The 26764-nt window shown below is 43.8% G+C and overlaps 1 protein-coding gene across 3 annotated transcripts in view; it reads left to right on the forward strand.

Annotated features, from left to right (window-relative positions):
- Positions 1-6343: 6343 nt before the first annotated feature.
- Positions 6344-26764, forward strand: part of GPM6B (glycoprotein M6B) — a 40526-nt gene continuing 20105 nt past the window's right edge. Inside the window, exons 1-3 of one of the 3 annotated variants that reach the window (XM_004386337.2) lie at positions 6344-6661; positions 10695-10732; positions 15072-15191. In XM_004386337.2, coding sequence (XP_004386394.1) covers positions 15089-15191 — 103 coding nt within the window. In that variant the 5' untranslated portion in view covers positions 6344-6661; positions 10695-10732; positions 15072-15088. Of the gene's footprint in view, positions 6662-10363; positions 10643-10694; positions 10733-12942; positions 13046-15071; positions 15192-26764 lie in introns of those variants that run through there. The other 2 variants (XM_023740697.1, XM_023740696.1) reach the window with 2 other exon arrangements.

A 26764-nucleotide genomic window follows, 5' to 3' on the forward strand; every position in this document is an offset into this window, starting at 1 on the left:
CTTCCTTGTCCCCTTCTGCCTTCTGGCCCTTGCAAAATTAGTTGTAAAGAAAACCATCATCTAGTTTTTGTTTCTTTTTTGGGCCTTATTTACTAAGTATGGTTCTGGCACACTGCGGGGTGGGGATGAATGAAGCACACATTGAGGGGATTGCTTGACTCCCTTGTTCTACCTCCCAGGATCCACCTGGGGCCTCTGATCCCCTGAAGATTCAGCCCCACGCTGCTCCCTAAGCAATGGGTTGAGGGCAAGCTGCCTCCCTTAGTTAGCCATGACCATGGGATCTTCCATTATCCCTCCCAGACGATGGGGTTGATAATGCCTTCCTCCTAGGGCTGCGATGTGGATGGAATCGAGTACCATTCTCAATGCTTTTCAGGTTACCCTTTAAACCCTCTATCACCACCGCCTCTTCTAAGATGAAATTCCTTAAACCTTTCAGCTGGAGAAGATTTTCCTTTTCCCTCAGTTTTTCTTTCCTCACTCCTGTTTTAGGGGCAGAAACGTCCCATCCTCCTACCCCCAGCTGGCCCTCCACCTCTCCCATAATTTTGGTTCTTCATGTGCCCACCTGCACTTACATCTTCTTAAGTCTCGCTCTTTCAACAGTGTCCTTTTCAGCGTAAGAGATTGTCGGGTCTCTTTTCCTGATGTGTTTTTCTCCCTTCATCTCCCTGTATCTTTCTCTCACCTTCTCTTCACTACTTTCTTTAGAAAGCAAGGTGTTCCCCATTTCTTCTTCTTCTTCTTCTTCACTTCCCAGTCCCTTTTTAGCCTCTCTGTAATAAACTGGTTTCCACTGCAGTCTTTCTGCTGACACTGGTACAGAACTTGTCGTTTTCCATTTCGGTGGCCTTGGCCAAGTCTTTGCCTTCTGTTTGTCTTGATGGTGGCCCACCCCTGTAAACCTCTGCCTGCTTCTCAAAATTCCTTCCTTCTCTGTGACAGGGCCTGTCCGAGGTCTCCTCCAACCTCCTTCAAGGATGGCTCTTCCACTAGAGTTGGGTGGCGCCCCCAGGCTCATTGTTCTTCTCGGTACCATCTCCCTTGGCATCTCATCCACTCCAGTGCTGATCAGCGGCTCCCCTCTGCTGACGATGCCCACGTCTTCATTTTCACATTCTGCACATATGTGGCCCATGTGGCTTCCACACTTGATGGTCTTTCTCACTTCCTCTCCTCAGCTGATCTCCTCGTACGCTCCCTAGGGCATTTGCCATCCTCTTAAGGATTCAAGCTGGAAGTCTCGGAATCAACCCAGAATCCTCTCCCTCTCCTTGATGTCCACTTTTTCCTTCTGCCTCAGCTGGGTGTAGAGTCTCCACCTCTTTTCCAGTTGAGTGTAGCTGCTCTGACTCTGGCCTCTCCCCCATCTCCTATCCATCCATCAAACTGCACTCCAGATAATTCTCCTGAAACAGCTTTGATTGACTTGCCATCATTGCAGTACATCATATGTGTCCCCACTGCCTATAGCTAGTTGGCTGCACATTGGAATTACCTGGGGGGATTTTAAAGCTCCCATGCCTGCTACACACCCAGACCATCAAATCAGAAATCTGTGGGTGGGACCCCGGGATTGGAAATTTTTTTTTTTGTACATTAAGTAAAAGTTTACGGTTTAAGTCAGTTTCTCATACAAAAATTTATACACACATTATTATGTGACCCCAGCTGCTCACCCTATACTGTGACAGCACACTCCTCCTTTCCACTCCTGATTTCCCATGTCTATTCGACCAGCTCCTGACCCTCTCTACCTTCTCATATTGCCTCCAGACAGGAGCTGCCCATTTAGTCTCGTATCTACTTCAGCTAAGAAGAACTCTCTTCACGAGTATCATTTTATGTCCCACAGTCCAGTCTAATCTTTGTCTGAGGAGTTGGCTTAGGGAATGGTTTCATTTCTGGGCTAACAGAGAATCTGGGGGCCATGTCTTCTGGGGTCCCTCCAGTCTCAGTCAGACCATTAAGTCTGGTCTGGGATTGGAAGTTTTAAAGCTCCCCATGTGATTCCAGTATGCAGCCGGGATGGTAAACCATTGGCCGACAGAATATCACAACAGCCAGAGGAAGTGTAGGGAAGAAAAGATGGATTTAAGGCAATAGTTCTCAACCGGTATCAGTTTTGTCCCCCAGGGAACATTTGGAGCTATTTTTGCTTGTCACAGCTCGGGGGGGTGGGTGGTGTGCTACTGGCATCTAGTGAGTAGAAACCAGGAATGCTGCTAAATATCCTACGCTGCACAGGACAGTCCCCATAGCAAAGAATTATCCAGCCCCAAATATCACTGGTACCCAGGTTGAGCAGCCTCGATTTAAAGGGTAGGAAAGAAGCAGCAGTGCTGACCTTGACTTTGGAACACAGATGCAATACACAACAGTGGAGAAAATACATGCGTCTGCTGGTGTCTCTGTGTCCCGTGTGGTGTGCCCATTGGTCAGCCTGGTATGTTGAAACTTTTCACGCCACAGCCATTTCCGTTATGTGATGCCTCAGCCCACTCCTGCCGAGTTCATTCTCTTGTTCTCCTTTTGAAAATGAGGTTCAGTGGAATGGTTGCCTGGAGAGAGGGGCCCATCACACCTGAAGTTGGCTTTTGCTAAACTCAGCAGTCATTGTGTTTTGGTGACTCTGGCCGTTCTTAAGGAGAACGCTGCGTGTCTTTACAGAAACAGTCAATTAGATTGGGGAGGGAATGGCTCCTTGTGCGCTCGTTATTGACAGTAGCCAGTTTTGTGACGGTGGCATGCCTGGGGAACACCTTTCCCATTAAAGAGGATCACCAATGATGATAGCTTGTATTTATGGAGCCTTGCCGTTTGTAAGGAGTTTTCATATGCATCATCCAATTTGATTTGTCATTTCAGCTCTTAGCTTTCTGCAGTGTCATTTCCTATAAAGGGACACATAACAAATATAGACGAGCGACTGAGGGAATAGATTAGGAAAGAGAATAATAAGAGTAAAGGGATCAAAAGGCTTTAAAAAAGATAAAACCTACACTGGACGTAAAATTAGAAATGTAATTCTGGTAATGGGGGGAAAAGCTTTGCCACATTGATCAAGCTTTGGGAAGGTCTAATTATGGAACAAACCCAGTTGCAGACAATCATATTCTAAATTTCTGGCTCTGTACTATGTTTCTAGTTTCTGTGTTTTTAATTTTGTATAGCATTTTGAACATAGCACAGAAGTAATAGTATTTTGACTATTATTGCTACTTTATATAAAAAGTATCTTTTCTGCATGAACTAATGAGATTTAAGGATTCTTGCTGTCAGGGCGGGGCCCCCTGAGAAGGTAGCATTTGAGCAGAGCTGAACTTCTTGTCCTCCCAAGGCTACTCTACACTGATGATTCCTCTTCTGGGGCCCAGCCCCTCTCCTTTGTCACCGTAGTCTGGAATGCATCCTGGACGGCTCCCCCAGGATGCCTCAAACCATTTCCGTTGAGTCTGTTCCAACTGATGGAGACCCCATGTGTTAAAGAGTAGAACTGCTCCATAGGGTTTTCTTGGCTGTAAGCTTTATGGAGGCAGATTGACAGGCCTTTCTTCCGCAGTGCCACTGAGTGGGTTTGAACCACCAACCTTTAGGTTAGTAGTCAAGCACAAACCGTTTGCACCACCCGGGGACCAGGATGACCTAGGGGCACCTTAAACCATACATGCCCATCTTCCCCATCCAACTTCCTCCTCTTCAGTTCCCCATCTTGGTTCATGGCATGATCACTCAAGTTAGAAACTCCAGACTCACCCTGGAATCCTTCTCTTTTACCCCCCCGCAATACGTTCCAATCAGACATCATCGGGGTCCACACTTCCTCCCCATGCCATCGGCCAAGCCCTCACCTTACCTTGTCTGGGCTATTGCAGGAGACTCGAACTAGTTTTCTAGCCTCTATTCTCCCGCCCCACTCTGACTTCCGCATTACCAACAGAATGACCTTTATAAAGCCTTCTATCTCCACAGCTGACCTTCGGCTAGCAGCTGAGCTCTTAACCATTGCACCACCAAGGCTCCTCATAGTGCCTGTAGGTGCTAGGATTACCCTGGTTGAGGGAGGAAAGTTCTTTGTGTCTTCCCTGGAGGCAGGCACCATCTCTCTGCACGCCTGTGCTTCTGGCAGATGTTAGCACTTAGGAGGTTATCGGGAACGTGTTTACTTAGCTGACCTGAAGTCTACGGAAGACTTTCAAAGAGGTAAGTTGAACCGTGCGAAACTGCTGTTTCATATGGTTCAACCTAATTTAGCTACTTTGTATCAATATTTATTATTCCTGTTTTCGCATTTCAGAAGAATTCTTACCACCAACCAGACTGCCTCAAAGCTCCAAGAATCATTCTCAGCTCTGGGAGACGTTTCTGATTCCATTCATTCTGCACATCCAGTTTTTCTAGCCAACAGTGGATGCTAATGTCAGAAATGTTACAGTGGTATACTCTGTTTTCTTCCTTGCTGTTGATCAGTGTTTTTTTCCAATTGAAATGGTTGATCATAAACATTAATTAGGTTTTGAGGCTGTATATAGGGATAATAAGTGGTATAATGGTGACTTTTAGAATTACCGTATTTTATCTGCTTAATGAAAAGAAAATGAGGTAGTCATGAATAAGGCAAAAGAAATGAATTGTTTATTTACATGTGGTTTTTCAGGGTGGAAGTAGAAGATGACAGTATTAGCTGGAAGAATTGTGAATGTTTTCTCCAATGGCTTTGATTTCAATGACTGTGATACAGGACTAGAGTTGGCCTTATATGTAGAATGTCTTCCATAGTCTGCTTTCCCGCTTGATCAGCAGTTTTAGGCTGGTCATGCTTCGCAATCCTCTTGTCAGGAGACAATATTGCCGGGGGCCAAGATTTAAGGGAACAGCTCATTGTGGGCATGGTCTTCTAGAATAATGGTTAAAGTGAAAGGTGAGATGAAAAATTGAAACAGGCCAAACTGGTTTTTAAAATCTTTTCTGGCTTGACAGGGCCAGGGGTATTGAATGTAGAAGGCTTTGGGGATTATATAAAACTAATGCATTAAAAGATTAGATCGTTAGAGGATTTTGATTCGGGATCTTATACACTTTTTTTTTTTTTTTGGGTAACTGTTGGGCAACAAAGCCTCAAAACTTGGGAGAATTTTTTTTAGGAGAGGGTGGCCTCCATCTTATCTTTATATTTGCTTTTTTGATAGATGGCAAGCACACAACCAATTAGAAGATTCCATTCACGGTCAGGTTATCAGTGGCCGTTGGTGTTTTTGACTTGAGTTTCTGTAAATGTTCTTCATTTCTATAAATGAAGGCACGTGGGGGTTAGCCAAATGCTTACAAAATGGTGCAGGAATTAGTGAAGCTTGGAAACACATGGCTCATAACCATGATAAAGACTTAATATGCTTAGATGACTTCAGAACTTTGGTTCCATAGTATCTGGGGATCCAAGGTGGTTTGTGAAACCTGCAGTCAGAATCATTATGGATACAATAGCTTTTATTCTGAACATTGAGAATGCTCTTGAAAACACCCTTTTGAATTTGACAAAGGTGTTGTAATGAATTAAAAAAAAAAAAAAAAAACTCCATATACCAATAACCACGCCCAACAAGAAAACCACTCTTATTTTGATTTTCCTTCTAAGAGGCCACCTGTAACCTGTTATGCTTATTTTGAAATAAGGAGGGATGCCTTTTTATAAACTGGGCTTGAGCCCAGGTTTCTCTTACTATCGTGCCTGTTAGCTACAGACCCGGGAATGGATTCTGATACTGAATTGCTACCCTGCTATTGTTAAATCCCTGTTTGGACTTCCTTCCCTTTTTTTTGTAATTTTTTTCCTCCTCTCTTTAATATATATATATTTTAAAATCTCTAGCTATCTACCTCCCTATCTATCTATCTAGGCTGATGGTGTGAAAGACCAATATTAAAAGAGAACAAAGAAAATAGAGACCGTGGGCAAGTCCTTTGAATAGATTTTGCCAGGGTTGGGGCAAATGAAATAAATCAAACGTCCATGCATCACAAAGCATCCCAGAGAAGAAAGAGTTGTGCTTATTCTTGGGCATGCGTTGTCCTCAGAGGAGACAGATACTGTGGCGACCAGCTGAGTCACGTGGTGGGAGCGGGCTCTGTTTTTCCTCCTCCATGTCCCCTCCTCTGATGTCACAAATCTATTCTTCCCTGGGAGAGTTAATTAGCATTCACTGGGTGCCTTGGCTAGGGAAAAGAAGGGAGCCAGCGGGCGTGTAAGAAAGCTAGCAAGGAGGCAGAGCGGCGGGGGAGCAGTCCTGCGCTCCTGGGCGCCGCATTGAGACTCGAGGTCCCGTCGGCACAGAAGGGCTGCTCTATAACTGGGATCCTCGGTGCCGTATGGCTGCCGGCTCCTTGGCAGCTGTCTTTATGGACCAGTGGGCAGAGGAAAATTGACGCTGACAAGACTTGCATCTTGGAAGGGACTGGAATCTATTGTAGGGAAGAACAGAGCCTCTAATCACGCGGGTGTAAATAAGAGACGGAGGGGAGTCCAAGAGAAAAGGAAGGGGGGGGGGAGAAAAAAGTGTGTGTTGGGGGGAGTGGGGCAGAGCATTTTTGGTGGATGGTCTGAAGCCAGCCATGGAAACTGCAGCCGAGGAAAATACTGAACAAAGCCAAGAGAGAAAAGGTACCCAGGCTCTGTCAATAGCCTGTTTCCAGCTTTTCACTGGGGGTGCTTCAAAAGGTTGAGCCCGGTTTTGTCTCTTTTAAAATGGTTTTGAAGCCATCTCGATGGCAGGGGCTTCTTTCGGGGTGGCTTTTTCATGTAGACTGATGCTAACTTAATAGAGCTGCCTCCTCTTTTCAATCCGTGCCTCTTCCAAATCCTTCTACTGTATGTGGTATCTCGTAGAAGGAGCCCTGGAGCTTGCCACCTTGGGTGGATGGATTGGGGAAACGGTCTATTTTTATTAATATAGTTAGTTGTCACTTAGGTCCTGTGTTCTGCATGTTACTGTGGCTTAGAAGCCTTGGGCATATTCCAGGGACGTGGAATGTGGTGTTTTCTGCTAATGCCGAGGAGGAACTGAGGGGCACGCGTGTGAAATATGTGTTGCTGCCACTAATGCTCTAGTGATTGGGACGTTCTCTCAGTTTCTTATTCTAATATGAGTGCTATTTCAGACTGTGACATTTTGGAGTTTAAGAGAGGGGATGTCAGCTCTGTCACCCAGTGCTGATGGAAAAAGGGATGGGGGCATGGGGTCCTGCTATTAATGACTTGGAGATTTGAGGAAGGAAAATCGATAAAGGTCCCGTTCCTTAGGAGGATTCTGACATGCAGAACAGCTTTCTGGGAGAAATAAGTGTTTTGCGGTAAGAAGATGGCAGAAACGAAAAGCTAGAATTAATCTTTCTGTTTCTAGATAATAGACTGATTTCAAGTTTGATAGCCCATAGCATCAGCTCAGCCACCGTCAGGTTAATGACATCTCGCTGCACTGTAATTTATCTCCCTCACCCAAAGTGATAGAGTGTTATGAATGCACAAAAACGTATTCTATAACCACGATGGCCCTATTAGAAAAAGCCAGCAGGCTCGGTGATTTCTCACGGCCCTTGGGGTCCATTGACAGCCACTAAGCAATAGTAATTCTCCAGAATGGAGGCACAGCTGGGTTTGGTTTATGAATATACAGGTTAAACCATATGAAATTACTGCTCGTCAACCATTTTTCACCCACAGCAACAATTTTATATAGTTCAACTTAACAGGATTCTGGTGGAGATACTGCTTGTTTTTAGATGGAATTTCTTTTTGTACACAATATTTTAGTAACATTTTAGCCTAAATGGAAGCAATTTCATTTTTAAATTGATAGCTTAGTTCAATCCCTACCTCAAAACCATCTTCCTCCTTCTCCCCAGCCAGGAAAAAAAAACACCCTGACTTTTCTTGTATGTGGATTTGTGTGTGTGTGTGTGTGTTTAATCTACATAAATGACTAAATAGCAATAAGAGAAGCTCTTAAGAATATTCATCAAGCTGAAGAATGGGGATAAAAGTTTAAAGGTTTATTTCTGTGATGATTAGAGACTAAGTTGACTGCATACTTGGGGACATAATAATGTAATAACGTCCTGAGACGGTCTAGCATGGTTTATAGTCATTGTTTCCTAGAATAGATGACTTTGTCTAGTACATGATTTTATTGTTATTAATAGGGCATTTTCCAGTGGCAGTTAAAACCATTTTGGTTTCTACAAAAATATACCATTTGTTTTTCTCTCCACAAGCAAGCAAGGATCAGAAAACCTGTATAAAGTCCTTTACTACACAATCGTGTATCTCATCATAATTTGGTTTTATAGACTATTATTATTTGATGTGAAATATTATTTAATAACACATCTGCAGACTGCCACTGGATCCTTGGCAACCTGGATATGAAAACTCGTTAGCTGTGGCTTCAGAGGCAAAATTAGAAATAAGAGCTAATTTTTGGAGGAACTTTAAAAATTACCAGAATTAATCAACACTAGCTGTTTGTTTTAAAATAATTCAAAAATACCAAGTTACCAAAAGCTATCATCCCATCTGTCTCACATGCTTGAATAAGAATACGGGCCAGGTCGTTTATTTTTACTGATCTCTAGCAACTGGTCGCTACGTGACTTATCATAAATGTTGACCTGGATGGTGGCCCGGCTACTCATCTTCATTCAGATGAACAGGTTCATATGACAGGTGCCCAAAGTCAAAACTCACACAAGTATCTTCTTTTCCGTTTCTCAGTTTGCTCACCCATTGTTGTTAAAGGCATATATATAAACATAAAACTACAGCCACAATGTTTGTGCGTGCTTGTCATTCTGCTATTCCTTCAGACTTAATTTTATGTTTCATAAAATGTTTATTCCATCAAAATTAACATTGGAAAATTTGATATAATTACTTATAGAACGCGTTCTATAATTCTTGAACTGGTGGATCTGTGTGTCTGTGTGTGTGGTTTTTTTCTTCTTTTAAGTCTTTCAGCAAGGGATGTTTTTTTTCAATGAAATTTAATCCTGTATATTTTGTCACTTCTCAGAGTTTGTATGCACTTTTCCTCCCTCTATCCCTCCATTCCTATTCTCTGTACATTGTTGATGCCTGGGGCAATGCCTGTCTCTTAATTTGGGGTGTTGTTATTACCCAAAGGCTAGCTAGCACCCTATAGCTTTTGAATAAATAGCTTTGGATTATTATGACAGTGGTTATTAAGCATGGAAATTAATTGAAGCTTTCTAAATCAACCTCAGCTTTTATAGTCGGTGTCCTTCCGGGGACTTATGTCAGGATAAAACCCCCCAGCTACTGGGATTCACCATCTCCAACACAGAGCGCCGTTTCTTTAAACTAAAGCAGAATAGCTTTGTTCCTATTGTAAACCTAAATCATTCCAAGTCCTTAAAAAAGAAAGTATATGTATTTTGAAGCAGTCTAATAGCTTTTGTCACAGGACGCCACGGTTGTTAGGTGCCGTGGAGTCGGTTCCGATTTGTAGCGACCCTGTGTCCAACAGAGGGAGACGCTGCCCGGTCCTGCGCCACCCTCACAATCAGCGCTGTGTTTGAGCCTGTTGTTGCACGACACACTAGATGACCAAAATTTACAAGAAATATTAGGTAGCTATTCAGGGACTTTAAAGGAAAGCAGGCAGGTTTTCTCAGACAAATGTAAGAGTTGCCACGTTATTACAAATGACAGTCTTTAAATTGCAAGCATTAAATTAAATCAAAGTGCGAGAATCAAGTAAGCAGACTCACTGAAATGGAGGAAATGAATAGGACAGAATCAAAGGAAATAGATTGCGGGACCCAATGATGAAGAGATGGTGAGTTGGTTTCCATTTGTTTCGGTAGAGTATTACTTGCTATCAATTCATTTGTGAAAACAAACGCAGCTGGAGTTGCTGGGCGTGCATAATCACAGAGTAGAAAAAAATCATAAGAACAACTTTGTATGCTCTATCATGTGACAAAAATCTAAATCTCTGGATGAAAATTATTTTTATATACAAGGAATTGGAATCAGCTGACACAATTATAGGCAGGCTAGTGAAACCCCTATGAATCATTGTTGAAATAAATTCCAGAATTCCAGGCATCAAATTTAAGTGCCCCAACCACACTGGAAGAAAAAATGTAGCATGCCGGAAACAACATGGAGTTTAAAATAAAGTGCAAGAGATAGCCAAAGTAAGAAATGAACCAATTGTTGACTTGTTTTAAAAATTAACACGTCCTTTTAAATCTTTCTAATCAAATAGATAAAATTTCTTTCTGTCTTTTTTTTTTTTTAACAGCAAAATTCATGCGCTTTTGCCTGCCTCCTCTTTTTTGTTTAGGACGAAAAACAGTCCCCATAGACTGCATGGCTTGTGTGCTAAACGACCAAAGTGACATACTTAAAAGGTTACACTGTTCCCGATGGCCCTCGAATTCTTTGATCTGGAGAATTTGAATGACGTTTTCTAGCTTGATGATCTGACTGTGGTACAGAGAAAGTTTTAGATGCAGGTTTTCTCTAAGAATCTGCCAAGGAGAACATCTGAAGAGAGGGTGTCTGGGGAATAGGCTGTCGGGAAAAGAGTGGGCCACCAGATGGTGCCGGACATATGTGGTAGGTGCGATAAGCCTTCTTTGGTTTTGGTTTTTTTTTTTTTTTTTTAAAGAAAATTTAAATGTGGAAAAGATCGCAAGGAGCCATTTGGTGCATCTTTTAAGACTTGGCCTTGCTAGTTCATCAATTAACATTAGAAAAAAGAATTCTGGCCTGTTTCTGGAATTTTGATTCGCCTTCCCTGAGAACTGAGTGTCAGCCCTGAATTTTGTCATCATCGTTAAATAAATCCCGTTTCTCTGTTATTTGGAGGTTCAGGTAAATTGAGGGTAAATAACCTTAATGGAATGACTCCTTAGTCTTTATGTATCTGAGAACATGTGAAATAGCCAGTGTCCCGTGATGTAAGCGTCTCCCCACTGGGACTGGTGAGGCTGAACGGGATGGTGCCAGAGATGCTGCCCTGCCTTTGTACATATGCATGCGATGGTTTGCCAGGATTAAGGATGGCTGTGCAACAGAGAAAGGTGGTGAGCACACTGGCTTTTAAGAGATGGAGGTGACAATCCAGCTTCACAAGTGTGCTGGTTTGGCTGTGCCTTCATTCATTCACTTCATAATGGTCTTCTGTAGAACGTCATCCTTCCTCTGTCGTCTCGGCTCGTGTTGTACTGAGAGGCGTGCTAACCTGTCTTCGGGACCATTAGGTGTGGTTTGGTCTTGCTTTTAACCACAGTTGTGCTGATTGGTGGGAGATTAAATAGCAGGCCACACGCTAGGACTAGAATTTTGATCCCTGGCCAGCACAGTGATATTTCTCCTCAGAGAGTAGTGTAGTCTGAGAAAAGAAAATAATTTCCTATCTTACAGGCTGACTTTATTACTTGCATTAACTGCTTTATATAGTCAAGCCCTACTAGGCTGTATTCTGTAGCAGGAGTCAGCATACTTTTGCTGTAAAAGGTCAGGTAGTAAATATTTTAGACTGTGTGAAACACACAGTCCCAGTTGTACCTGCTGAACCCTGCCATTGTAGCATGGAAGCAGCCAGAGACGGTACTTAAGCGAATGGGTGGGGCTCTGTTCCAATAAAACTTTATTTGCAAAAGCAAGTGGCCATAGCTTGGTGACCTCTGCTACATTCTATAGTGTTGGTGTGGCATCCCTTTAATACTTTAAGTAACAGCTAAAATGAAGGACGATAAATATAGCTTTCAAAGACCTTGCCCCGCAAATTTGGCCTTTCCGGGAAGCCCAGCCTTTGTCACTTAGTTGCTTCTGGTAGCAGTTTCCTAAATGCTAGAAAGCACACCAGTCTGCATTTCAGCTGCTCAGCCTTATCATTAAAGCACATTATCTAAGTAGGAGAAAAAACGTGAACAAGGCGTTGGGTTTTTGTTTTGTTTTTATTTGTTTATTTTATCCTGGTGAAATACATAAATAACACGAATTTGCCAAGTCAGCATTTTTTTTACGTGTACAATTCAGTGACACTGATTATGTTCATCATGTTGGGCAACCGTTACGTATCTTTTCCAAATTATTCCACCACCATTAACAATAACTCAGTGACTGAGGCACTGGCTCCCCCCACCTCGCTGCCAATTTCCCACTGTTTTTTCATACCCACCTCCGGTGATAATCCACCCACAGTTGTGTCTGTCTCCATAAGCCACACAGCTCACCTCAGCCCCAACCATAAATAACAGCTTGGGTGTCGAAGTCTCTTGCTCTTCTGTAAGAGTCTGGATAGGTCTCCACCTCCTGTCTATCTTCTGTTCGCTAAGGGGGAATGTTTTGCAGTCTTAGCTCTGCAAGACATCAACCAGGGTCTTCCTGGGTGTATACATTTCCATGTCTTTCCCATTGCCCATACTTGACAGGGTGTTTTTAATATACCATTCGAGCTGAGGCATCTCCTCAGAGCTATGTGACTCCCTTTATGTGTTGGGACCTTGCTCATGGGGTTAAAAATGTATACTGTGCTCTTTGAAATTTTATAAATCACTTCAGATTTAATAGCTTTATTTAATATTGGCTCAGAAAGCTAAAATGTACATAGTTTTCTTTATATCTAAAGATTTACAGTAGTAAAAAAAAATCTCCTCAGAAACATTAGTCCAGGGGGTCGAGAAACATCCACGCAGTTGCTGATCCCATCCCCACTGCTGCTGGAGTAGCATGTTTTTCTGCTGGACGAAGCGTCTTAGACACAGCTGCCATGCTTTTTACAGAAAACACGTTAGTGTTGGGCAGGCTGTGGTTTTTTGTTGTGGCTGCCTACAGGCTGTGCCTGAATGTCTGTAGACCTCGCCCCCATCCAGTCAAGGAGATGTGGACGAGCAGGCAGAAGGTGATAAATGTGCCCTATTCAGAGCCTCCCTGACTCTCATGTCTTAGCTTGGGTGGAGATCAGTGTGGCGGGGGACTCGGAGGTCTATTTCTTGGTCCACAGGGTCCCACGTGCCAAAAGCTTTCACTGTTTGTCCCTTGTTTGCAGCCAAATATTTATTCAGCAAACGTTTATTGGGTACCTACTATGTGTTGTGCATGTGGAGCTAAATATTTTTAAAAGGAGGATGACAATTTTCAGAGAAAAAATAATTGAACTACTTGTTTGGGGCCGTTATGGAGGGCTCACAGAACTTTATCAAAAAGAAATCAGATGGTACAATGAGGTGATGTGGCCTTCTGGCTCTTTCCACCAGCCCCACTGGGTTTCATTGACTTTGGAGAACGTAGCACAACGTATGTCTGACACAGAATCTCGTGAGCAGTAAAGCAAGCATCTAATTCCAGTTTGAGAACTTTTAAGAACCCCGAAATAACATTAGTGGCATGGGAACTGGAATATTTCTTTAGGAGGCAAAGAAGCACAGGTCACTTCCAAGTGGACCTCAGAAAAACTATTGTTGAGTTAACCACTGCCTCAGCCAAAGAGTAGAAAATTAGAGCAAATGCACAGGCTGAAGTAGGACAACATGGTAAAGTCCAATTGCCCAGGCTCACACCAGGCTCCTCCACCCCATGGCTGAATGATCTTGGGCAAATGACTTATCTTCCCCTTGCCCTCAGTTTCCTCATCAGTAAAGATAGAATAATAATAGTATCTATTTCATAGGGTTGTTGTAACAAATGAGATTCTGGGTGCAATGTGCTTAGCATGATGACTAGCACATCGTAAACACTCCATATATTATAGCTATGGGCATTGTTCTTGACGCTAAAACAGCAGAGCAACAAAAGTAGTTGTGTTGTTCTGATCTTATCCCAGCATCTTTTTTTCTTTTTTAAGTAAAATGCTTTTACCTTACCTCGAAGTCCAAAAAGTTTTCTCTGAAAGCTTACCTAGGAAATTATGTCTCTACTTCCCAAGCTGAAATATCTTGAGCATTTTTAGAGATGATGGAGAGTGGAGTTGGGATTTCCTAAAGAGAGGCTTTGTGACATTAGGCATTTGCTTGTCTGCCTCACAACGGGGCTGCTTGCTTGGTCCTTGTTCTCAGTAATTGGAGGTGCTTGATCCACTAATGGAATAATTACCCACATCAATGACAGAATCATCTTTTTTATCCTTAAATATTTGTGGCACTTCAGAGGAACATATGTCTTAGTATGCTTTGTGGGATTCTCAGATATAAACCTGCCATAGTGACCTTATGGTCTCTTAGGGATTTCAAGATTCAAGTTCACCTAACAGTTACTAGAAGCCTACTCTGTGCCAAGCAAATTGGTAGATATTTTCCTCCTCAAACCCCAAAGAAGTGGGAAATAGAGTCATATGACCAGTGAGGCACCAGAATCCCTGGGAAACCACTTGTCACCACATGTGTGAGTAAACAGTGGTTCCAGCCCAAGACCAACAGCCCTTTCTCTACAACACGCTGGGAGAGAAGTTGGAACAGGGTTTAATCCAGAACATTCTAGAGTCTGAAGTACTAAGTTTAAGATGAGGTGACAGAGACTGCTGCAGAGCAGTGGGAGGGCAGGTGTTGCATCCAAGGTTCAGCAGACCACGGGTCTATTTGCCAGATTTCCTAGACAAGGACTGGGCACCATTCTGGAACGTGAGTTGGTGGTCACCTTTGCTTGTGCAGCTGGCGGTGATTATATTGCTCTATTGGCCTGAAAATGAAATAGGAAAGTATTATCGTGAGAAGCCCCATTTCCACTGTCGAATAGTGTCTGCGCAAAATGAGCATTCTGATGGGTAGAAGGGAAGAGAAAGATGGAGACAATAAGGACAGACAGAATAATCTGGGGTATTTATGTAACCTTACATGCAAAACCCGAGGGGGAGACGCAAGCAGTTTCAATTTATCACGCTGAGTGAAGAAGCTGCTATTTACTGAGGGGTTGTATTTCGATAGCGTATTTGGGTAACGCCCCAGTTTCCTTTAACTATATGGTAAAAGAATAACTAAAAATGCTGATGTAGACTCTTTGCTGGAGATAGAGACACTGACTCTTTGCCACCTGAAATTGGCAGTGAACAGCAGAGCTGAAATGGAAATTGGCAGGTACCACTGGATGTACCCAGGCTCAAAGAACCACCAGTACCATCCTGTGCCAACCCAGGGGGACAGGGCTGGCCCCTTGAGCAGTCCAGGTAAATACAGCCTCGGGATGCATTCTAATAGCAAGTCACTGTTATCTTTAATATGATTTGTAATGGCTTTTTCAGTTTGGCGACATTTTATGTTTTGCTTGATGCATTAATTTGTTCACATGGGCGCGGGTGGGACTGGCCCTTTAAGAAGTTTTAATCATCTTTCTTTCTCTCTCCCCCTCTCCATTCCACCCCATCTTTCTCCTCTGTTTTCTCCCTTGACCCCTTCCCTCCCGCTCACCCCCTCTTCTCAAAGGGAGCAGTGTATAGTGAGCTATGCCTTCGCGTTAACCACGAAATGTCCAGTGGCAGAACCAAATGGGTGGGGGTTGCACAGGGCCAAGAGCTGGGCCAGGGCACCCGTGACCATCCTCTAGTGTCTTCCAGCCCTGCCTCTCGGCACCACCCTGTTTTAACATCAGTTATTGCCTTTGAGAGGGAAAAAAATCAAAGCCCATGAAATTAGGATCGGATAACTGTGTACTCAATCCCCACCAGGTAGGTTCACGGGATCCGATTTCTGGTTTCCTTGCTCCAGGAGGACGCTGTTCTCTCAGAACTGCCAGGTGCTGGGTGTGGGTGAAGCGTGCGTCAGCCGACTGGTGGGGAGCCAGAGGGAAGGAAGCCCTTCATGTTCCCAACGTCTCCACGGGCCTTCATACTCGGCGCCGTCAGCTAAGTCTCAGTGTAGTTCAAGTCACTTACCTAAAGGGATGGTGGGCCAGATAAACATAACGGGCTGAGAGGATTCCTGTGATTTTTGCACGAAGCCGCAGTGTTATTGCTCCCAAATGGTCGCTTAGTTTTTCAGAGAGAAATCAGAAATGATGGTGTAGAACCCACATCCCTCAAATCCTGAAGCACAAGGTAACTCACTCACCAAATCGCAAAGTCTGAAAACCCCTAACTAATAATCAACCTTTTCCATTTTTCCTTTTAAACCTGATTTCGTGGCTTCAGGTTACCACATCATTCGACTTGGGGTTTATTTCTATATTTTGGGTAATTCATTTGTTCATTCAACATATGACCAGTAGGGGCCAGCTCGGCGTGCGCCTGCGCAGTGCGGCTTATAAAGGGGGGCGGCGAGACGAGAGGCCACGTCAGGCGTTCATTCTCATAGATCCTTTAAAGAATGGCAGGTTCTGGAATCTTGATAAAGAATCTGCCATTAGGTGTGGTATATCCATATGATGGGATGCTATTTGGCCATAAAGAGGAATGAAATCCTCATAACATGCTGTGACGCGGTTGGAAATGTTCTAAAATTAGATTGTGGTGATTGCACAACTGTAAACTTACTAAAAAAACCATGAAATTGTACAGCTGAAGCAGGTGGATTTTATGGTATGTAAATTATATCTCAGAAAAATTGTCTTTAAAAAAGAAAAAGCAAAAAGATGCCATTTACTCTGCACAGTCAGTGGCAGAGAAAGAAGGGGGCATTTTTTTTTTTAACATGGCAAGAGATTTTAGTTGACTAAACTGTATGGTAAAAAGAAAACCCAAATATCTGATTAGGGGAAAACACTTCTCTCCTTTGCTACTGAAGAGTCTTCACTTGTAGAACAGGTCACATAAGGGCATTGGAATAACTTGTGTGTTTTCGGCCTAACAACCAAGCCCTGCAATATGGACATTCCAAACAGCATTCTAAGCAGGAGCTGAGAAGAAAAATTTTTTAAAAAGTAGTTGCCATCAAGTCAATCTCGACTCATGGCGAACCCATGTGTGTCAGAGTAGAACTGTACTTTATAGAGTTTGCAACTGTACTTTATAGGTTTTTCGGAGGTAGATCACCAGACCTTTCTTGCAAAGTACCTCTGGGTAGACTTGAACTATCAACCTTTCAGTTAGCAGCTGAGTGTGTTAACAGTTTGCACCACCCAGGGACTTCTGAAAAGAAAAATACAGGGCCCCAGTGCCTTTCCCAAAACCGTTGGGACCAGACCTCTTCCAGAATTTGGAAATTTGGGGGGTTTTGAAAAGTAATATGGTACCTACACTGGATACTACATGATACCCCCTCAAAATCTGGGGCAATCCTGCAAATCCAAGGCATCAGTCTTTCTGGAGAGCCCAAGTCAGATAAATGAAGACTACACAGCCTCTGGTCCATTTGGGTCGGGTTTTGGCACCAAGTGAGTTCAGGTCAGGACAGATTTTGCTGCCAAATGAGTTAGGTTTAAAAAAAAAAAAAAATCCTGCATGTTTAGAGTTTTTTTGGAATTCTAGGATGGCATGCTGACAAACTGCGGAACTGTAATAGTGTCAGTTTGCTGGTGATACGGCGAGCGAGAATTCCACGAGCGAGCAGGCTCTTGCCCGAGGTGGAGAGACACGATCTGGGAACTTGATTTCTGGAATCCTCTTCCCAAATCCTGAAATGGTCTCTACCCGCATGTAGTTTTCACTTTTCATGTGAAGTGGCTCAACTCATCAGAGAACATATACCCCCGTGGTACAAACACTGGGAGCAGTTGTGTCTGGAGCCAGCCTTCGAGACCTTACCGATGATGGTGTAAAGAAGATGCCAAAGGCCACAGATTGCGGGGCCCTAACCCACCAGCTTATCACCTTTCCTGTTGCTCGGAGATTTTCTTGGCTCCAAATCAGTGCAGTTGCCATTCTGTACTTAGATCCCAAGCCAGATGGTGAGAGGTAAAAAATAGAAACTTCCATATGGCTCTTGAGTCTTTTTTTTTTTTTTTTCAGAGTTCTCAGTCTTTTTTTTCCGTGGACGCAGGGAGAGGTTTTGATACGGACTGACCAGGAAATCTTTGCCAAAGGAAAATACCTCCCCCAACCACGCAGTCACAAGAGTAGGGAGCCTCCCCCAACTTCCTTATTCCCCATTGCAAAGGTCAAGTTGGTTCCAGTTTCCTCGCCTTGACCTTTTCGTGTTTTTCTTTTTTGCTCTAACTTCCCAGTGGAATTATGTCTTTAGGACTTGGAGAGCTACTCCTCCACTATGTATTTCTTTTGTTTTTTTAAATGTCTTTTTGCAGGTAGTGTCCCCGTCTTCTTGAGGCCTAAACCAGTTGCCATGAAGTTGACTTGAAGTTGACTGTGACTCATGCCGGCCCCATGTGTGTCAGAGTAGAACTGTGCTCCATACGGTTTTCACTGGTTGAGTTTCTGGAAGGAGATGGCTAGGCCTTTCTTCGGAGGCACCTCTGGGTGGACTTGAACCTCCAACCTACCGCTTAGCAGCCGAGTGCTTAACAGTTTATGGCACCCAGAAACCCTCTCTAGGCCTACAGGAAATCCAAAGATGGATAGCCACATGGGCAGTCCTGTGTGATGCTGCCTCTGGAGTTGTTATCGACTCGATGGCAATGGATTTTCACCCATCATGCATCCCCCTTCTCCGTCTCCCAAGTCCAAATAGTGTTCTGATGCTTGGGTGAAGATGGCCATAAAACCCATTGCCGTTAAGTCGCTTCTGACTCACAGCGACCCTGTAGGACAGAGTAGAACTGCCTCATTGGGTTTCCAAGGAGTGGCTGGTGGATTCAAACTGCCGACCTCTTTGGTTAGCAACCAGGCTCTTAATCACCGTGCCACCAGTTATCCGAAGATGGCCGTAGATGCTTCAAAAGTCCAAACAAAGAGAGTGCCTGCTCCCATGCGGACTGTGGCGGAGAGTGGGGGCGATGTTGGCCTTTAGCTGGGAGTTTAGCAGGAAGCCCAAGTGTTGTGATTGTGTCTGGAATGGATTCCTGAGCAGCCCCGGAAGGGAGGGGCCTGGGGCCCAGGATGGAGGGACATGCATATCGCATTTCCTCCTGTGACTCAGGTGGCACTGCTAGGGCTGTCTGTCTGCCCAGGTGCGACCTCAGGCTGGCTCCCTGACAAGTGCAGCCTGTGTCCCTCTGGGCCCGCATGGATCCCTATGTAGGATGACATTTGCTGCAGACATAAAAATCCTGGGACATGGTATGGAATTTTTGTCGTCGTTTTAGAGAAGGAATCAGAGGTCAGTCTCTGGATGGTATTATTGTCACTCTTTCCTTACCTGAGGTTGCAAAGCCACTAAGTTTGAGGTCTTTTTCCAAAATGCTTGAAATGTATTTCAAGGGGAAAAGCCTTAATCCTTTCGCATAGGTGGTGCCGCTCTGTTCCCAGGAGTCTGGTGGGAGGAACTTTCTTAGCTAATAGAGCTGAAGCCAAGAGAGGCTCTGAGTCTGTCTGACAGCAGCCAGTTACTCACAGTGTTTCAGGTTAAATGGAGGTAAACGGTGAACACATTAAAGTGGATTGTAGCTCAATTCATGCTGTAAAGTTTCTGAGTTTTTTAGAGTTCTTTGTATTTTGTTTTCTGCTGTATGTCATTTGGAGCCCTGGTGGCGAAGTGGTTAGGAGCTATGAGTTGGAATTGACTCGACAGCAACGGGTTTGGGTTTTTTTTTTAATATATATATATATATATATATATAGACATCAATTATTTTTTTAATCACCAGTTCAAAAAAAAAAAACAACTGCCCTATAGAGCAGTTAACTGTTTTTGTAGCTTAGTCCCAGGGTGATGCAAACAGTTAACCCAGCTCCGAATAAAGGTCTTGCAGTGTAGTTCCAAAAAATCAACCACTGAAAAAACCCCATGGAGCGCAGTTCTACTCTGACACACGTGCGGTCGCTACGAGTTAGAATCAACTCGATGACAACCGGTTTTATTTACCAAAGACTACTATGCCAGCCATTATATTGATTGACTGATAGGGAATTTCTTGATTATTTATGAATGTTCAATTTTTTTATCGTATATAACAATGACTTGCTGTGTCTGTGATACATGGAACTCCCTTTGCCTTTTGGCCTTGTGAGTGTGCCTCAGCTCAGAGTAGGCAAAGAAAGCAGAGATCAGAAGCAGCAGCAGATGGATCAGTACTGAGGTTCGATCTGGAGCTTTCTGTCAGGGACAACATCTGGTTTGAGGGACACCAACTTGGATTATTCCAAGCTGTGATTCCCAGCCTTTTAGAAATAGAGACATCTGGTCTTCGCTTTATTTATGATACCCCTTACGTTTTGGTTAGAGTGAATTAAAATTAATTTTGTGTTGAAATTTTTTGCCATCCTCTGAGGTCACTGGAGGCACTCAAGTGGCTGGGAAGGAGCTGATATCTGCCACTAGAGTCTTCCAGCTCCCCTTTTGGGTGCCCCGTTCCCACCCAGACAAGGGGCCCCCTAGTGTTATCCTAGCTCTGAAAAGCCGATGTAAAATGGCTTTTATATTAAATGGAATGTTTTGGGTGGCAGAGAGTCATTTAGGTGGGACGATGTTTTCTTCACTGAAGACCGTCATGCTTACACTTTATCTGGGCGCTTCCATGGACAATGCTTTCACCCTAAGGAATTACTCCAAAGGTGACATGTCAGGCTGGTAGGAAAGGTAACTGGATGGAAACAAGCCTCTCCGTGGGATTAAACCAACCCTGTTTACCCTCCTGGTGGTGTTTTCACAGAGGTACTAAATGGGATTCCTGTGAGGACTTGACTAGATCAGGCTGTTTCTGTATATAAAGTTGTATTGGAAGCAGCCACGCCCATTTGTTTATCGACTGCCTTTGGCTACTTTCTCACTGCACTGGCCGACTACTTGCCACAGAGACCGTAGGGCTCACAAAGCCTAAACTGGTTACCCTCTGGCCCTTTACAGAAGAATTGCCAAGCCCTGACTTAGAGTAATGCCTTCTTTGCAGACTTTGCAAATTCTCTCTGTTCACCTTAGGCAACACCAAAGACCATTGCCAGTCCTTCAGCTTCCTAAAATGTTCTCCGTGAAAGATCTGTCACCCTTTTCCCTCCAGGCTCCAAAACCCTTGCTCCTTCTGGGGGAATCCCTGGTCACAGGTTCTAGGCTAGGACTCAGCCCTTCTCCTGAGGGTCCCTAGGCTCTTTCTGAAAGCTCAGCGTCTCCAGCCTCTTTCACGTCTCCTCAGAGAATTGCCAATAATAAACCAAGTCCTGTGAAGTGATGTCATTAGTTACTTGCATGTATAGTTCTAGTCTGTGTACTTTAGCAGGCTTTATTGTCTGTGATACATAAAATGTCTTTTATATTTTATTGAATGTGGTATTGGGGTCATTTCTTTAAGTGATTTTTCAAAGTAGTTCAGTGACTTCAATCAGAATTACCAAGGATGCTAGTTAAAATTCAGATCCCCAGGCCTCACCCTCTCTGGCATATGGCCCAGGAATTGGCATGTTTTAATAAGCTTTCCAGGTGATCCAGAGGCACCCTAAAGTTTGACCACCCCTGCGAGATACATAGAACAATCATAACCTTGGTGAAGCAAATAACTCATTATAAGATTGTTGACAATGTCTCATTTCAGTTCAAAATGCCTTTCCAAAGGACAACACATGCCACTTGAGATTCAAAGGCAATCTGTATACGTGTTTATCATCAAGATGCCCAAGGCCAAATCCCCACATCCACAGCAGACGGCACAGTTGAATTTGAAGCAATCGCCTCTTGAAGTGATGTTTTTATATTGTCACTGCATCTTCGTATAGTTTTTAAAAATGCAAAAATATTTTATCTTAGAGCTGCAGGCAAACACCAGACTGAGGCCATGTGTTAGTTATTTGTTGCTACATACATCACTCCACAAGTCAGTGGCTAGAAGCAACAGCATGCATTATCTCCGTTTCTGTAGGCCAGGAGTCTGGGCACGGTGTAGCTGGGTCCTGTGTCTCAGCCTCTCATGAGGCTGCAGTAAAGGTGTTCACCAAGGCTGGGGTCTCAGCTGAAGGTCTGACTGGAGAAAGGTCCACTTCCAAGCTCACTCACGTGGTGGTTGGCAGGATTCGGTTCCTTGCAGGCTGTTGAACTGAAGGCTTCAATTGCTCACGAGCCATTGGCTGGAGGCCTCCCTGATTTCTTTGCTAAGTGAGCCTCTCCACAGCTACCTTACAACTGGCTGCTGGCTTCGTCAGAAGGAACAAGTGAGAGGGTAAGAGAGAGAGTGCTAACAAGACGGAAGTCAGTCTTTTGAAACCTTATCATGGAAGTGACACCCGTGATCCTATCACTTTTGCCGTATCCTCAGAAAAAGGTTTGGCCATCTACTTCCAAAAAATCAGCCATTGAAAACCCTATGGAGCATGTTTCTACTCTGGCACACATGGGGCTGCCATGAGTCGCAGTCAATTCAACAGCAACTGATTAGTTGGTTGGCTGGTTGAGGCCTCCAGGATCACCTGCATATGATTCTAAATTAAGAGAAAGGGCCTAAATGGGGTTAAACTTTGTGGAATGAATGGTCACTAGTAAGAAGTTCTAAGCCTAGGCTTTACAGTAGAATCCCCTATGGGGGAGGGGTCCATAAAATCCAGGGCCACACCCAGACCGACTCAGTCAGAATGTTGGGGGTGGGGGTGGGCCCCAGGCATCAGTGTTTTTGAAAGCACCTAGGTGATTCCCCTGTGCAGCCAAGGTTGAGAACCATTGCTCTAGACCAGTGGTTCTCAATCAGGGGCATTTGTGCCCCTCAGGGGACACTGGGCAATGCCTGGAGACATTTTGGTTGTCCTAACTCGAGAGGTAGAGGGAGGATGCTACTGGCATCTAGTAGGTAGAGACCAGGGACACTGCTTAAAATCTATAATGTACGGGACAGCCCCCCCCCCCCCCAAGAGAATGTCAGTAGAGCTGCGGTGGAGAAACCTGGGCTAGACCCTGTGCTTGAGTCTGGAAACTGGCAGTGGATGAAGAGTACCTCTGCGGAGTAGCTTTGTCCCAGATGACACACGTACTGCCGGTACAGACAGCTTAGTGCATCTGGAATGTAATACACAGTCTGCTTATCTGCACTTTCTAAACAGAAAATGGGTTTTTAAAAGAGCAAAAATTTAAACCTAGAGATATGTTTATGTAATGTAGATCGCATACATGGATGTCTACATATATCCACATGGTAGGTACATCCTGTAGATATGGGTGTGTGTGTGTGTGTTGTGTATGTGAGATCTTGGTTAGAGAAGCAGTTAGGTTTTAATCCGCTCCCCTCCCTTTCTTTCCCCTAACTCTAGCCCCCAGTCCTCTGCTTGTTAGTTAAGGTCCTACGTCCTCAGCCCAGAGGACGCCTCCTGCTCTGTCTTGCTACCTCCAAGTGAACACAGTGTGCATCCTCCTGGTCTGGGAACTCCCCAGCCTGCTCCCACCCTGTCTGTCTGCCGTCACCAAGTGGGGACAGCCCATGGGTCCTGCCTTCCTAGTAGATGCCCAGGTTTATCTGGCTCCTGCCTTTCACCACCAGGTCATCAGTTTCCAAAAGGGGTTCTCAGCACTTTTAAACTACTAGTGTCTTTTGTAAAACTCAAATGTAACAGTGTTTTTTAAAAAGCTTTTTTTGAGGTATAATTGACATGTGATAAACTATATATATTTAAAGTGCATTCTTTGATAAGTTTTGATATATGTATACACCCAGGAAACCATCACTCCATGGAAACTTATCCATCACTCCCAAAAGTTTCCTTGGGCCCCTTTGGAATCCTCTCTCCCATGCCCCCATCCCCCAGCAAGCAGGGTTCTGCTTTCTGTCACGCTGGATTAGTGTGCCTTTTCTAGAATGGTTCTTATAAAGATGTATTCACATAAACACTCTCACAGCGTCTCGTCTACCATTCCTATAAAATGTTGTGTGACACTGACTGTTTAATAGCTCCATGCCTTTGTCTGATTTTCATCCTTCCTGCTCCCAGTGTATATGCCCTGCCCCCTCTGAATAATAGAAAAAAAGACCCGTTCTGCTACCACCACAGTTGAAGACTTGAGTTTGCACCCACTCCAATCCAGCCTACACACAGCTGCCAGATTCATCCTGCCTCCCCTGCTCACTAACCTTCCATCCCTCCCCACTGCCTGCAAAATAAAGCACAGCAGACTTCAGGCTGCCTTTGAGGCCTCCTACAGGAGCATCCCACCTGCCTTTCTGTCTCTCCCCTGACACCACCCTGGCGGCCTCACTAAACACGGCTGCACCCTGAACTCTCCTAAAGTCCCCTGCGCCATGTTGGTCCTGCTCTCCTTCCTTTGTGCTTTTCTGTCCATCCTAATCATGGGGATCCTTCTGTTCTCAAGGCCTGTCTGTCTACACTACTGCCATCCATAGACCAGTCCTCAGCTCCCCATGTTAAACCACCCCACCAACGTCCCTGTGTTTCCTCTTATGGCACAAGTTTTATTCTACTTTTAATTATTTGTCTATGTGACTTAATACTGGTCCCTCACCCCACCCCAGGTACCAATGCCAGGAAGGCAAACCAAACTCCTACAGCCCCCAGCACAATGCCTTGCATGTAACAGCGATTAAACGGACACTCATTGAATTGAATGGCATCCAGAAAACATAGACTATAGCACCCAGATGGTCAGAGGAGGTTGAGTGCCATTAAAGCTTAACTATGCAAATAGTTCTCAAAAAGCTTCAACTCCCTACAGATCTCCGAGCTCTTAAAGTCTATGTTGTTGGAACTTAGAGCCAGCTTCCCCACATCACTGCTGGTCTCTCTGATTTGTTACCCCACCACCACCACACACACACACTTTACTAGGCTGAGAGCATACATGTGGCCTTTAGTAAAACCAAAGCCAGTTCCCACAAAAGGCAAAGGAAGAGACTAACAAGTATCTGTTTCTTGAATTTGTTTATCCCCAACTACGTGAATGTATCTTCACTTTTATATAATTGCTTATCATCTCCTGCTCATGCCATGTTGCAAATGTTAGAGGTTAATCTATTCTAAGGCTTTAACAATGTGTCACATTTAATAAATTTTAGGGCATGCTTTTCAAAGGATCTGCTGAAAAGCTCTTCCCTTTATATCATTAGAAATATTCTCAGCATTTTTAGCATTATATAGTTAAGCTTTTAGGTCTAGGACTGTAAGAAAGTCAGGTGAGAACTGGGAAGCAACCTGTTTATGAGTTAAGTGATTTCTCACTCAGCTCTTTAACAGGAAGCCAAGTGTGGGTATTGACTTCATGCTGCCTTCCTAATGTGCTATACCAGTGGTTCTCTCAGACTTTTGAGTGTCAAGCCCCTTTACACTCTTAAAAATAATTGAGGACCCCAACAAGCTTTTGCTCATGTGTGCTATATCTGTCAGTATTTTCTGTATTAGCAATTATAATGGAAAATTTTATTTATTATCTAATAACAAATATTATTTTTTAAAATAACAATAACGAACCCATTACATGTTAACATACATAATGTCTAGGAAAGATAACTATTTTCCAAAACAAAACTTTAGTGAGAAGAGTGACGTTGTTTTACATTTTTGCAAATCTCTTCAATGTCTGGCTTGATTTTAACTGGATTTGTACATCTGCTTCTGCATTTAATCAGAGGCATCTTGGGTCTCTTGTTTGTGTTGAAGTACATGGAAACTTGACCTTGCCACACGTTTGTAGTTGGAGAAAGGAGGAGTGTTTGAATGGCATTTTCGGATACCTGTGGAGCTCTCCCTGGATACCAAAACCAAACCCGCTGCTGTTGAATAGATGCTGACTCATAGAGACAACCGTTTGGTTAGCAGTTTAGCTCTTAACCACTGCGCCACCAGGGCTCCTCTTCTTCGATAATACAACAAAATTCAATGAATAGTGATTTCTTAAAGATTACTTGTAATATGGAATCTGAAATCGTATTGAGGAACTTTTTATACTCTGTTCCACTAAAGTCCATTACTCTATCTTATCCTTCAATTGGGTCTTATGTTCAAGAATGGTTTTGTAACATCACACCTTGCTCTTTTGGAAAATTACACAGTGTCAAACAATCACCTTTGTTCGGATCACCATCGATTCCATCAAGATGTCTGTTAAGTATCGGGAAGCTGTCAATCTCAGTGTGGCAGGTCCAAGTCTTGGTTCCTTTTCCAGAAAATTTCTGCCAAATACCAAGTCTGAATAACTCTAGTATGTCCATCATTCTTTCAAGAAAAGACAGTGTTCCATGGAAAAAAGGTGCTAGTTTAGCTTGCAACTCAAACAGTTACACCAGGACTTGCATCAGAAGTGCCTTATGCATACTTCCCATTTCATCACATAGACTATTAAACAGACGTGTACTCTGTGGCTGAGTTTTAATAAAAATATTTTTTTATGGCGTTATCAAGGACATTCTTTAGTGAAACTGGCCTTTTATTTTTTAATTGCAAGTACGTGGTAATGAAGAATGCTCTGATGGTCAGTACACTCTGGTGTTACTGCCTGATTCATGCAAAGGCATCTGCAGTTTTACTGTGCAAATATCAACACAGTGGAAACAGGTATATAAGATCTTAATGTTGATAGAAAATAGTTTGACCTCACAGACCTCCTGAAAGGGTTTTGGGGTTCCCCGGGGCTGTGCAGCCCATGCTTTGAGAACCACTGTTCTGTGCCCTCACTGCTCAGACAGGATTGCAATTAACCTGGGAGCTGGTGAGAAATGCAGACTCTCAGGCCCCACCACGCCAGACCTTCTGAGTCAGAATCTGCATTTTAATGAGATCCCTGGGGATTCACATGTACATTAAAGTTTGAGAATCTTTTCTGCAAAGGCCATATA

Source organism: Trichechus manatus, unplaced genomic scaffold (assembly GCF_000243295.1).
Source record: "Trichechus manatus latirostris isolate Lorelei unplaced genomic scaffold, TriManLat1.0 scaffold00162, whole genome shotgun sequence".
Classification (NCBI taxonomy): Eukaryota; Metazoa; Chordata; class Mammalia; order Sirenia; family Trichechidae; genus Trichechus; species Trichechus manatus.